The 12002-nt window shown below is 33.3% G+C and overlaps 2 protein-coding genes across 2 annotated transcripts; one reads left to right on the top strand and one right to left on the bottom strand.

The window, feature by feature from the left end:
- The first annotated feature begins 1554 nt into the window (after window positions 1–1554).
- LOC121256960 (probable xyloglucan endotransglucosylase/hydrolase protein 10) lies at window positions 1555–3206 on the top strand. The gene is made up of 4 exons (XM_041157776.1): window positions 1555–1875; window positions 1977–2077; window positions 2177–2370; window positions 2574–3206. The coding sequence occupies exons 1-4, from the start codon at window positions 1686–1688 to the stop codon at window positions 2974–2976; spliced, it is 888 nt and encodes a 295-aa protein (XP_041013710.1). The 5' UTR covers window positions 1555–1685; the 3' UTR covers window positions 2977–3206.
- Window positions 3207–7424: 4218 nt separating this feature from the next.
- On the bottom strand, window positions 7425–8351 carry LOC121256959 (pathogenesis-related protein 1A-like). Its single transcript, XM_041157774.1, has one exon. It carries the CDS (start codon window positions 8303–8305, stop codon window positions 7805–7807), a length of 501 nt encoding a protein of 166 aa, XP_041013708.1. The 5' UTR covers window positions 8306–8351; the 3' UTR covers window positions 7425–7804.
- Window positions 8352–12002: the final 3651 nt, after the last annotated feature.

The following is a 12002-nucleotide window of genomic DNA, read 5'->3' as shown; positions in this document are numbered from 1 at the left end:
TGTTTAGATGTTAAACTTAACTTAAAATTAGATTGAGTTCAGCTGAGTTTTGCAACCAAATACAGCCTTAGGGTCCCCCCAATTATGATTTCTCTCTGTACATTGCTCAAATATCCCATTTGTCATACTAGCTAGTTGGCCTGGTGCATGAAATGCTAGTGGGTAATTAAAAGTCAGGCACTTTCTCCCGTTTCTGATCATATAGACTTCATAACAGAAGATGGATTTGTATTCTTGAGTTCAAATCATAAGGGAATAATATAACAGTATCCAATTAAGCGATCTGATCTTCATCCATTTACCTATAAGCAGTTCTTGTGGCAATTAGTTTTTGGTAATTTTGTACGTGAATAATGATGAGAAGTTGGATTAAAGCTGCAGTCAGCTCCGGCCTCTTAAAGAAAGATTAGCAAAACCTCTTAGGTCAATCCACTCATGCAGAAAACAATTACCTTTTCTCCTGCTTTACTTCAGATCAGCTTCTGTTTGAAGATATATATAATACTCCACCATCGTCATCATCATAACTCATGATGATTATTATGGTATCAGCTAGCTAGTTATTCTCAAAAGAAGATTTCGATTAGTAGGTTCCATATATATGTGGTGGTCGATGCCAATAATAAAAGATAGAATTGGAACTTACAACTTGACCAGTAAAATATATAGTTTTGTACCTAACAAATTAAACCCAATATTTATTTATCTGTATTAACGAACGATCGACTATTAATCAATTAATTAAAGCTGAACAAACGCCGAATATATATATATATATATATATATATATATATATATATATATATATATATATATATATATATATAGGCGGCCATGGCAGCAGCTTGGATGTAGATCAGAAGCCATAGGCAAGGCCGCCCACAAGAATTAGTTTGATTATTTCAGCCTGTCAACGTACGTTTGCATGAAGTGGGGCTCAATTGAAAGCAACCAATTGACAAGTACCCCACAAAATGAGGGAAGGAATCAACTTAAAAGTCCGCCAAATAGTAAAAGATGGCTGCTTGAAAGGCCAAGTTATCCTGTAAAGAAAGGCACAATTAATAGGAAAGAAAGCATGCAAACTCGGTCTAGTACTCAGTTTCTCTTACTTTCCTAAGCTTTCTTCTTAACTGACAGATCATGACAGATAAAAAGGTTCTCTCTCGTACGTTGAGAAAGCTGGCCTAAGGGTACATCCAAATTTATAAAGCTTGGTATACAATGCCCTCAATATATAATTATTTGAATTATTGAATTAAATATACAATTTTTAAGCTTCCTTGTCATGATCAGTAATATTTGCAATTTTGATTGATTAATCAGCCTTCTAATTCTTTTTTAATTGGTGGGTGTGGGAATTAAAGCTCATGAGTCCCATTAAACATAAATTATAGCAATCGGGCCTAGAGAAGTAAGACATTAGTGTGGTGTTAGAAGGGAGATTGTATTGAGAACTGATCTTAACAAAATATGTAAGAGGCCCAAACATTCCTTTGCTTCCCTCTAAAGATATTCTTGCTTAAACATAACCTTTCCTTGCTTCTTAGTTCTTATCAAAACCGGCCTAGCTACCTCTCTCTCTCTCTCTTTCTCTCTCCATGGAATACCTATATATAGCTTCTTTGAACGTGTTGTCATCCTCCATAACACAATTTTATTGAGAACTCGATCGGAAACAAACGATGCACAATTACCAGAAACTCATGATCACCCTCATCGGGCTTATTACGCTGGGAATGGTTCAGATTTCAATAGCATCTGTAGTTTCAACGGGGGACTTCAATAAGGATTTCTTTGTTATGTGGTCTCCTAGCCATGTAAACACTTCAGCTGATGGTCGAACAAGAAGCTTGAAGCTTGACCAAGAATCAGGTACAGTGAGATCGAAATTATTCTTGTACAAATAATTGCATGGGAGCTTTCAAAAAATATCCTTCCAATTTTTCACTTATGTGGCTTGAAGTTTTTTCTAGGTTCTGGTTTTTCTACGAACCAGATGTTTCTTTTTGGACAAATTGACATGCAAATTAAACTAGTACCAGGTCGTTCGGCCGGCACAGTCGTGGCCTATTATGTAAGTACTCATGACCTTTTCTCTTTGTCTGCTTTTTTATGTTCTTCTCGAATTGTATATATATTCCTTATCATAAAATGATCTGGCAATGTTTTGCAGCTGACATCTGATCAACCTAACCGTGACGAGGTAGATTTTGAGTTTCTTGGCAATGTGGTTGGGCGACCATACATAATTCAAACAAATATTTATGCCGACGGCTTTGACGACCGTGAAGAAAGGATTAAACTATGGTTTGATCCTACAAAGGATTTTCATACCTATTCAATCTTGTGGAACCTTCACCAAATTGTGTAAGCCCATGCATTTTGCTCAATTCATTGCCTAAAATGTGTTGAAACTTCTATGCGGCTAGCTGTTTGATTCTGCAAGGCTTTGCATGCAGAAATATTGTCTTTTCATATTCTTTTTTATTTCCAAATTAAGTAAAGAAATTTGTTATGTATGAGCTGACGCTTGTGCAGTACTACTGATCTGACCCTAGCTAATTGTATAGGTTCATGGTGGACTCGATTCCCATAAGACTGTACAGAAACCATGCAGACAAGGGAGTGGCATATCCTAGGTGGCAGCCAATGAGCCTCAAAGCCACCATATGGAATGGTGACAGCTGGGCAACAGGAGGGGGACGTGACAAAATCGATTGGTCAAAGGGACCGTTCATAGCTTCATTCAGGAACTACAAGATTGACGCCTGTATATGGAAAGGAAATGCAAGGTTTTGTAGGGCAGAAAGTTCAAGCAATTGGTGGAACACGGAACAGTTCAGCACCCTAACATCTATGCAAAGGAGGTGGTTCAAATGGGTGAGGAAATACCACATGATTTATGACTATTGCCAAGACAACCAGAGATTCCAAAACAAGCTTCCCAAGGAGTGCTCTCTTCCCAAGTATTAATTGACCCAAATTGAACAAAAAATAGGCAGAAGGCATTCCTTGTATGCAGATCTGAGCTTGCATGCTGCATGCGTGCCTATCTATGCACATTTGTTCCATCCCAGCTATCTCATGACCGCGGGCATGACTTGGAGCGATTTTCTATCGTTTTCTAATTACTTTTTTCTTAATTTCATTTACGATTCAATTATTTCCTGTTCGATTAATAATTATCGTATAAGAAGTTATTACTTAGAAGTAAAGAAACCTTTTAGATCATGAGACTCAAGGTATGTTATTTTTTTAACTAAAAAAAAAAAAAGTTTGCAGGGTGAGTTTTCTTAACGAAAAATACATTAATTATCTTGTACGTACACCAGGAGGTTGAGCACATATCCATTATACTCTCAAACTTTATTGTCAAATATTGTTTGGATCGAGCTCCTAAAATAATGTACATAGAATCCCGAATAATTAGTTGGTTTGACTAAATAAGCTGACTAATATATTTGCTGGTAATCTTCATGATCCTCTGTTAGATGTTTCTTAATCCCATGATCCCCGGATATAATTTGGTTATCAACTTATATGGAACTGAACAGAGATATATAAGATAATTGGGAGAAATGCATGGTTTAATCACAAAAAGATTTCATAAAAATAAGTTCATATGTATTGTAAAATCACTTTTACTGTAAAATAGATCTAACGAATCATATAAAATCATGTCAGCTTGTTAGTTTATTTTTATAAAATCTTTTTGTGACCGTAATACTTTTCATTAAGATTATACTCCTATAATTTCAAGATTAGGCAACCAGATCGACACTGGATGCGTACTCATGCTCATATAATAGACATTACATCCATCTTTCAATCTACAAAAAACACATATTCTATTTAAACCTTTCATCCAATTACTTGCCTAAATTTGAAAGAAAGTAAAAGAAAAAATTCTTATCTAACTTCACAAAACACAATAACAATACATCTAAAAAAAACTCTAAAAAATCTTCAAAACTTCTTTTTAACTATATACCCATATCTCTATCCTTTGTATGCATTAAAAAAAGTAGTTGTCAAAGAAAGGCCGAAGACCCATGATAACAGGCCCGCCAACCTAGCAGTGATGACCCAATGGGCTCTATTCTATCAATCAAAACCACAGTCGAAAGTCCGTATAGGTAAGGTCTTAGTGGATTTAGGCCCACACTTTCACTCCTACCGATCGTACCTGCGTGTGCAAGTACGACTTCGCCGGATAAAGACCACCACCTTCTCTGAAAGTCGACTATTTTTTCCCAGAAGTGAAGGGAGAGATATGGGGCGTACAAGCCAAGACCTTCTGCATTTCGAGCACAAGAAGCCCTCCACCTCACCATTGGGCCTCTGTCTTTCTCTCCAGTGGTTTGTGAGGCGGCCAGCATGACATGTATGTATCTGGTTTTCGAATACCTCATCTAAGTCCGTGGGTGTCGGTATTTTGTGCAGAGTCCATACTTCTTGTTTGCCAAAAAGACTCAGCCGATTGTCCCCAGAAATCCCTCCCTGTTGGAAAGCCCCCAAAAGCCAATCTTTGAGTTTCAGAATGCCTTTTTAGCCTTAATTATGCTTCATTTTTGTTGTCTAGGGTCATGTATCTGCCTGCAAGAAATGAATCTATGCTGTAGGTTTACGTAAGTAATCTTTAATTGTGAGTTCCAAATTTTGCATACAAATGCTATGGCTTATGTTCTCTAATTGTGCCATAGTTTGTGTAATTCCAATTTTAGATTAAATGACTCGTGTTGGCCTACCTCTAGAATAAGCCGGATTGTATTACCATGGTGTTTTTCATTAGAAGTCCATTTTAGTGTCGTTGCTCTTTGTACACACTGAATTAAAGCCTTTCCAAGTATAGGACATGTGTCCCGACTTGCATGATTAAGGTAGCTCTAGAATGAAAAAAGGTTCTCAAATGTAGACTTTGGTTTGCAACTACGCAAAGTCAAGAGAATATCTTTTTTTCTAAAGAACTTGCTAGACAATGTATCTTTCTGAACCTCTAAAAGGCTTTTTTTCCTGGGAGTAGCTCACTCAAGAATTTGCTGGGGAAAAGAACACAATCCAAGCTTAAATGAAATTCCTAGAACTAGTATTTTTCCTTCAGCTGCAACTGCAAGTCCTACAAAATCTTCATCATACTGATCAGAGATGAATGTCTGTGATAAGATTATGTATACTTGTTATGAAAATTCCTTAATGCAAAGTTGGGTTTTGAGGGGTCTTGATAAGATCATTTGTACTTTGTTGAAGCATATTGGTCCTCATCTCTCAAATATAAGATGCTAATTACATGGAGAGCTTTCACGGAATGTATGTCATGATGCTAAAAGATAATAAATTCTTGAGTCCTGTTTGGGTTTTTTCTTTCTTTCTAATAATTAATCTCTCCCACGTGCATGTATAGCCGGGAGGGGTCTTCTCCGACTGGTCTGAAAATTATACTTTGCCTATTCAGTTGAGGGGTCTTCTCAGCATGAATAAATTGGGTATGCCCTATCTGATCAGGGTCTCGTTAGGTTTTGTGCCTGGTAAGTTTCTCTTGATTTGCTTGTCTTTTCTTGTGTGCTTGTTTTTCTTGCAAGTTTCCTTCTCTGTGGTGTTTTTTTATTTAGGTTACGAGTCTTTCTTTTGGCCGTGTAATTGGATTATGTGATTATAATAATTTTAATGCATAGGTTTTAGATTTTATAGTTTATATGTACTTCACAGATATCGTATTTATAACCACGATTTTCCTTCACCATAAATGAGAGCAATAAATAAAATTAGAGTACCGTCATTCTCTAAAAAAGAAAAAATGTATAGCCGGGAGGGAAGATCGAAGGCAAATTAAAGAGGGGGAATGAGTTACGATTGTGATCAAGTCATGTTCGGCTGCGTAGGTACGTACAGCTTAATTGATTCACTATTCTTAATAAAGTCGATCTTGTACGTATGTGTTTACATGCAGAGTACGGAGTTGCGCCAAATTAAACCAGCTGAGTAGAGTGGCCAACATATATATGAATTTGTGGAGCAGTAATATCTAACAGTTACAGTTGCGCTAATTCCCAACTACGTACGTAGTCTGGAGATGCCTTATTTTTGTTATCAACCACTCAATTATAAGCTGTTACTTTTGCGATATTGTAGCTAATTATAATTAAAAAAAAAACGAAACTTTTAGGGATTAATAAAGTGTGAAAAATTATGTTGACTTTCAAAGTAATATTGGCGGAATTAATCTTCAAAACTTATGAATTAACCTATCGAGCTACCTAGCTAGATAGTGTACGTACTTAATAACTAAATTAAAGTCGTGACTGAAGCACCATTAATCCTACCAAACTTTAGTAATTTACACCATAAACGACGACACGATCGATCAAATTACATTTCTGTATTTATTAGATAAATACAAAAAGTTATATAGCGTAAAGATATTTTCACATATGGGCTATATATAGTCACATAAAGTTAAATCGCCACTATAAATATATACCTTTACAATTACGTACGCCCCCCGGCCTTCTCATGTGGGTCGGATTTGGTATATATAAGATCTTATACCAAATTAAATTATCATCACTTATTCTATAAGCAGTAGTACTACTTAATTTCTTCTTCTTTTTAATTCTTTCCACTAGGATAGAGCTAGTCATGGCGTAGCAAAGTCCTAGCTAGCTAATAGCATATAATATAATCGATAATTTATTCGATTTTGGCTATTAGTGATATTTATTAATATTGGCCTTGATTTATAATTACCGTCATGAAATAATATATATTATATACATGATCGATCATGCGTATTTGCTAGGTTTTTCTACGCATCCATATTCCGTATATAATTCGGTACCCGTGAGGCCATCAGGCCCAGTGTCACATACGCCTCCATGCAAGGCTATAAAAGGAGTACGAGTATAAAGTAAAAAGATCAATACAGAAACTCATCACTATACAAACCATATATATATATATATATATATATATATATATATATATATAATATACAATAATCCTGTATATAATATCATTTTCTTGTAGTAATTAATTCTATGATTCCGTATAGGTATATACATATACATATACATATATACATACATACATATAAAACAATGGTCCCACTAATAAATAATAGATTTTTTTACACTTTTTTACAAAGGCTTGTATGAGACTTGTCTATTTGGGACTTGTACAAATCATTTCTCATATATATAATATCTTGTATTCATATTTCGTGGCAGTACTTCATTATTATAAATTAATTACTAATGTTCCCGTGCGTATATATATACATAACAAATTAAGCCAGAAATTATGAATGATCAGACAATATTATGGCTCTAAAATTTTGTGCCATGATCAGTGCTGCCAATTAATGAATGATACGTACTACGACAGGTATATATGGAAGAAATTAAAGATTAAATGATATACTCACGATCAGTACGTACTTAACTTCTTCGATTTGAACAAATTAATTAAACTCCATCTAAGATATTTTCATAACACAACTGTCACAACCTGCATGCATTAAAATACCTAATTAACAATCGGCCTGATCTTCGTTATAAACTAGCCGAAGATCTTTCCAATGTGCCCGATCTAGTTAAAAGAAGAAGATTTTCCATCCATCAAAAGATAGAGATCATATTGCATATATATAGATGACTTCATAACACTCATTTTCTAACTCTTTTTCACTCTTAATTTTAAAGCATATATATATATAGTTTATTTATCGTTAAATATTATAGGACGTATATAGTAGATCGATCATGTACGTAGTTGAACATGCAGGTAGAACTAGCTAGCTAGCTAGCTAGTAAGGCCGCTCTCCATTGTAATTGCCCGGGGGGTCGTAGTTGCAGCCAATGAATGTACCTCCATTATTGCACTGAACCTTAGCACATCCGAGACGAACCGAGTTGCGCCACACCACCTGAGTATAGTGCAGACACTGCCCACCAACACACGTGTTGGAGTTAGGGTCATAGTTCGATTTCTCGTCCACCCACATCTTCACCGCATCTGTCCCCATCAGGTCATTGCCGCTGCTCCATGCAATGTTTTCACCGTACGGCCCGCCGGAGTGCACCATATTGCAATCGCCAATGCGCTGATTGGCATAATTCTGTGCATACGAGGCTACTTGGTCGTCCCAGGTCAGAGGTGGAACGCCCACCTCTGCACGGGCGGCACTGTGTGCGTCAAGGTAGTCTTGTGGGGAGTCTTGGGCGTGGGAGAAATCGGGGAGTAGCACTAGGGTTAAGCCTAAGATCAGGCAAATGAGAGCTGGCCGTGATAGCTTGAAGAACGCCATGTTTGGTTATGTAATAAACTACAACGCAAAACAAAAGCAAGCTCACTTGATTAATTGATAGCAACACGAGGAATGTATAACAGGTATATATAGGGATGTCATGCTTGTTACTACCGTGGAAATTAAAGTTCAGTGGAATTTGGAAAAAAAAGCTAGCTAGCAGCTAGAATTTTCAGAAGTAGAATATTGTACGTGTAAAACGTTATAACAAGGAACTAAAGAGACCAAAACACCCCTAGCCTTTTACCTAACTTCAGATCCAAAAAAAAATTAATAATTATAGTAATTATAATAATAACAACAACAATATTAATGATACATAACAAAAACAGGCGCATGATGACATGATGCATGTGACCCATATGCATGCATATACATGTTAGATCATTTCGGTCTTAATTAATAGCTGGTCTTGTCTGAATTTCAAGCATGACTATATATATATATATATATATATATATATACGTGATATACGTTCTAGCTAGGACGTGGTGCATACATGCAGGTAGTCATTTATTAATTTTGATGTACGTTGGGTTAAATTAACTTCTTGTGCGCGTATATATATATGGATCGATGACTAGATTTGGGGATCAGAAAATTTTAGATTTGTGTCTTTAAAATCCAAATCCTCTATTTGGATTATACATCAAGGTCCGTTTAGATGTAAAAAGAGTTTCATCTCATCTTATTATTATAATTTTTTTAAAATTTTTATATAAAATATAATAAACAATTCAACTTTTTTTAATTTTAAAACAATAATAATATTAAAAAATAATATTTTAATAATATTTTATTCAACTTTTATTTAAAATTATCTCATTTCATCTCATTTCATCTCACTATACAAACGAAGCCTAAAATTCAAGTTAAACCAGATAGTTTTAATCTTTCAAAACCTTAATAAATAAAATCGTCGCCGTAAAAATTCAAATCAAAATATAAATTCTTTGAACTTTTTTTTTTTTTTCAAAAACGCCCTTAGTAGGGTTGGTAAAGTCGATAGGACTATCTATACGTACCCTCCGATCGAGTTCGTAGATGCCTTCATCTTTCATTACTATTTTCCCAGTATTTAATTTTTTTTTAATAAACAAGATCAACAATGATCTTCCGGATATATTTTAAATAATTATAAGAAAATGATCTTATATTAGTTTTATATTTTTTAGTAAACAACTTAAAACAAAAACTCACAACGACATGAGCTAGACCCACACATAATGAGAGCGAAATCATTCCGTAGTCAAAGGCTAATTTGAACCATTAACTTACATAGAAAACAGAGAGATTGAAAAAGTGTGTCCAATTATACGTACCATGGAAAACGGAAAAAGTTCAAAAACAGCCTATTTTTTGGCACAAAATTAGCCATGTCCATCGGAACCAAACTCTTCTGTGAGGCTATTAATTTATGTAGATATTCCAATTATATATATATATATATATATTTTAATTATTCCTGGAATTTAGGATCAAATTCTGATTACCTTCCATGTTCAAGGGCCTAATCTAAATTAAAGTACGTAACGTGTTACATGATCTATTTTCTGTTTAGATTTATAAATGAGTTAAGATGATTTTAGATGAATTGAATAAAATATTATTAAAATATTATTTTTAATATTATTATTATTTTAAGATTTAAAAAAATTAAATTATTTATTATATTTTATGTGTGAATTTAAAAAAATTATAATAATAAGATAAAATAAATTGATGTAAGTTTCAAATTCAAACCGTTGTTATTTCACATACTTACAACCTCCATACGCTTGTCCTAGTCTGCGACTCTGCCATAGTGCCATGCCTATATGAAAAAGAGTGCCGTCGCGAAACATGAAAAGGGAATGATCCATGACCACCAGAGGACCAGTACTACTGCTACTACTACTATATCATAATGACAAATTATATTCAAAAGGCTAACACACCGCATACCATTTATTTTTGTTATTTTATTTTTCTATATCAAAGATGTTGTATATAAATAATGAGTAAAAAAATTTAATCATTTTTAAAAGAATAAAATCAAAAAAATTAAAAAAAAATTTAAAAAGATAAAAAACTAAAAAAAATTGTAGTGTATGGTGTGGGGTGCTTATGAATAACAATGCTCTAATATGAGTACTTATGTTATCATAACATTGTTATATATTGCATGTCTATTCCTCTGTATATATATAGATTAACGTGACATTGTCCATAATTTTTTAACAACTATTTTTTAATAAAATATTCAAAGGATTAAAGACAATTTCACATTAACGTACATTAATCAAAATGAGATTCATGAAAGTAACTACGTACGCTCATGTAGTATATAGTATTTTTTCTCATAATATATCGTACTGTGATTTTAAATCGTGTTTTCAGATAATGTTCGTGTCGTGTCAAGTCGTCGTGTCGTGAACATTTGATTAAATATGTCAATCTGAACCTAACCCGTTAAACTAAACTTGCCAAACTCTAATCTGACTCATTTAGATAACGAGTCGTGTCGTGTCACTTATTTTAACCTATTTAATAATTAATTAGAAATATGTTAACACGACACGAATCATTTAAACCTGTTTGTTTCATGTAAATGGATTGAATTAAAACGCATAACTCATTTAACCTGATTAATATAATTTTACATAAAAATTAAAATCTATATTTATTAATAACTACAACATCTTAAAAAATATATATATATATATATCAATATTTTTGAAATTTTAACATATAATAAAACTAATATTACAAACCATACAATAACAAATATGTGCATAGCTATAAAATTACAATCTCAATAATAAAAACATAAGTATATTAAGAAATACCAATATTACAACTTAACAATAATAAAATTTTAATTTTTTAAATAAATTTTAAATGAATCAAGATAGATTAATTTCATGTTAAATAAAGATCCGTTATTAACTCGTTTATAAATTATATCTTAATAAATTAACCTATTTTAACTTGAACACATTAACATTAAATTCTAATTCGTTAATTTCGTATCGTAATTATATTAAATTCACATATCGTGTCATAGATAAAGTATATTGACCTGTTTAGAAATCGGTGCATGCATGCATCGAGATTCTAGAAAGCACGGGCCAATCCATTATGTTCCTGCAGCTTGACGAAGACCAGAAACGGTCAGTCTTTAGCTCCAACCGCCAATTTCGGGAAACAGATTGATCATAGATTCATTCATAAAGCGAGGAGCGATGCGCGCGGTGATCACATCGTGATTCGTGACTCGTGACTACCGGTTGTGGAAATTATATAACATATCATGTCTGTGTAATATCCATTTTAATATTATTATATAATATAATACAATATCCTGTTTAATTATATATGAAAAAAAATTCTAATTTCATTTATATATTATTATTAAGTATACGTGACATCTAATTAAATTAGACTAATTTCGTGATGTCCACCGCTTTTGTATTCTCACGTCAGAGATATACTAATAAGAGGCAACGTGCAAGGAACATATACACTTAGTACATAGCGTCCAATTGGAGGAAAAAAACAATTATAAAAAAAAAAAAAAAAAAAAAAAAAATCTCTTCACAGAAGTAGACAATAGTAATAATTTATTAAATAAAAGCTCTTCAAAGACAAATTTTGAACAACAACTAATTAAAAACACCATTCTTTACATAAATGAACCAATATATAAAATCATCAA

The sequence above is a fragment of the Juglans microcarpa x Juglans regia genome, chromosome 3S (assembly GCF_004785595.1).
Source record: "Juglans microcarpa x Juglans regia isolate MS1-56 chromosome 3S, Jm3101_v1.0, whole genome shotgun sequence".
NCBI classification, from domain to species: Eukaryota; Viridiplantae; Streptophyta; class Magnoliopsida; order Fagales; family Juglandaceae; genus Juglans; species Juglans microcarpa x Juglans regia.
Note: the sequence above shows the minus strand (reverse complement) of the source record. Positions and strands in the feature narration are given on the sequence as shown.

Excerpts from the sequence above, each read along its gene's own strand:
- LOC121256959 (XM_041157774.1), bottom strand. The coding sequence starts at position 8,305 with ATGGCGTTCTTCAAGCTATCACGGCCAGCTCTCATTTGCCTGATCTTA.
- LOC121256960 (XM_041157776.1), top strand. The coding sequence starts at position 1,686 with ATGCACAATTACCAGAAACTCATGATCACCCTCATCGGGCTTATTACG. Across the intron at positions 1,876-1,976 it reads GAAGCTTGACCAAGAATCAG|GTTCTGGTTTTTCTACGAAC; the intron begins GTACAGTGAGAT and ends AGTTTTTTCTAG. Across the intron at positions 2,078-2,176 it reads GCACAGTCGTGGCCTATTAT|CTGACATCTGATCAACCTAA; the intron begins GTAAGTACTCAT and ends AATGTTTTGCAG.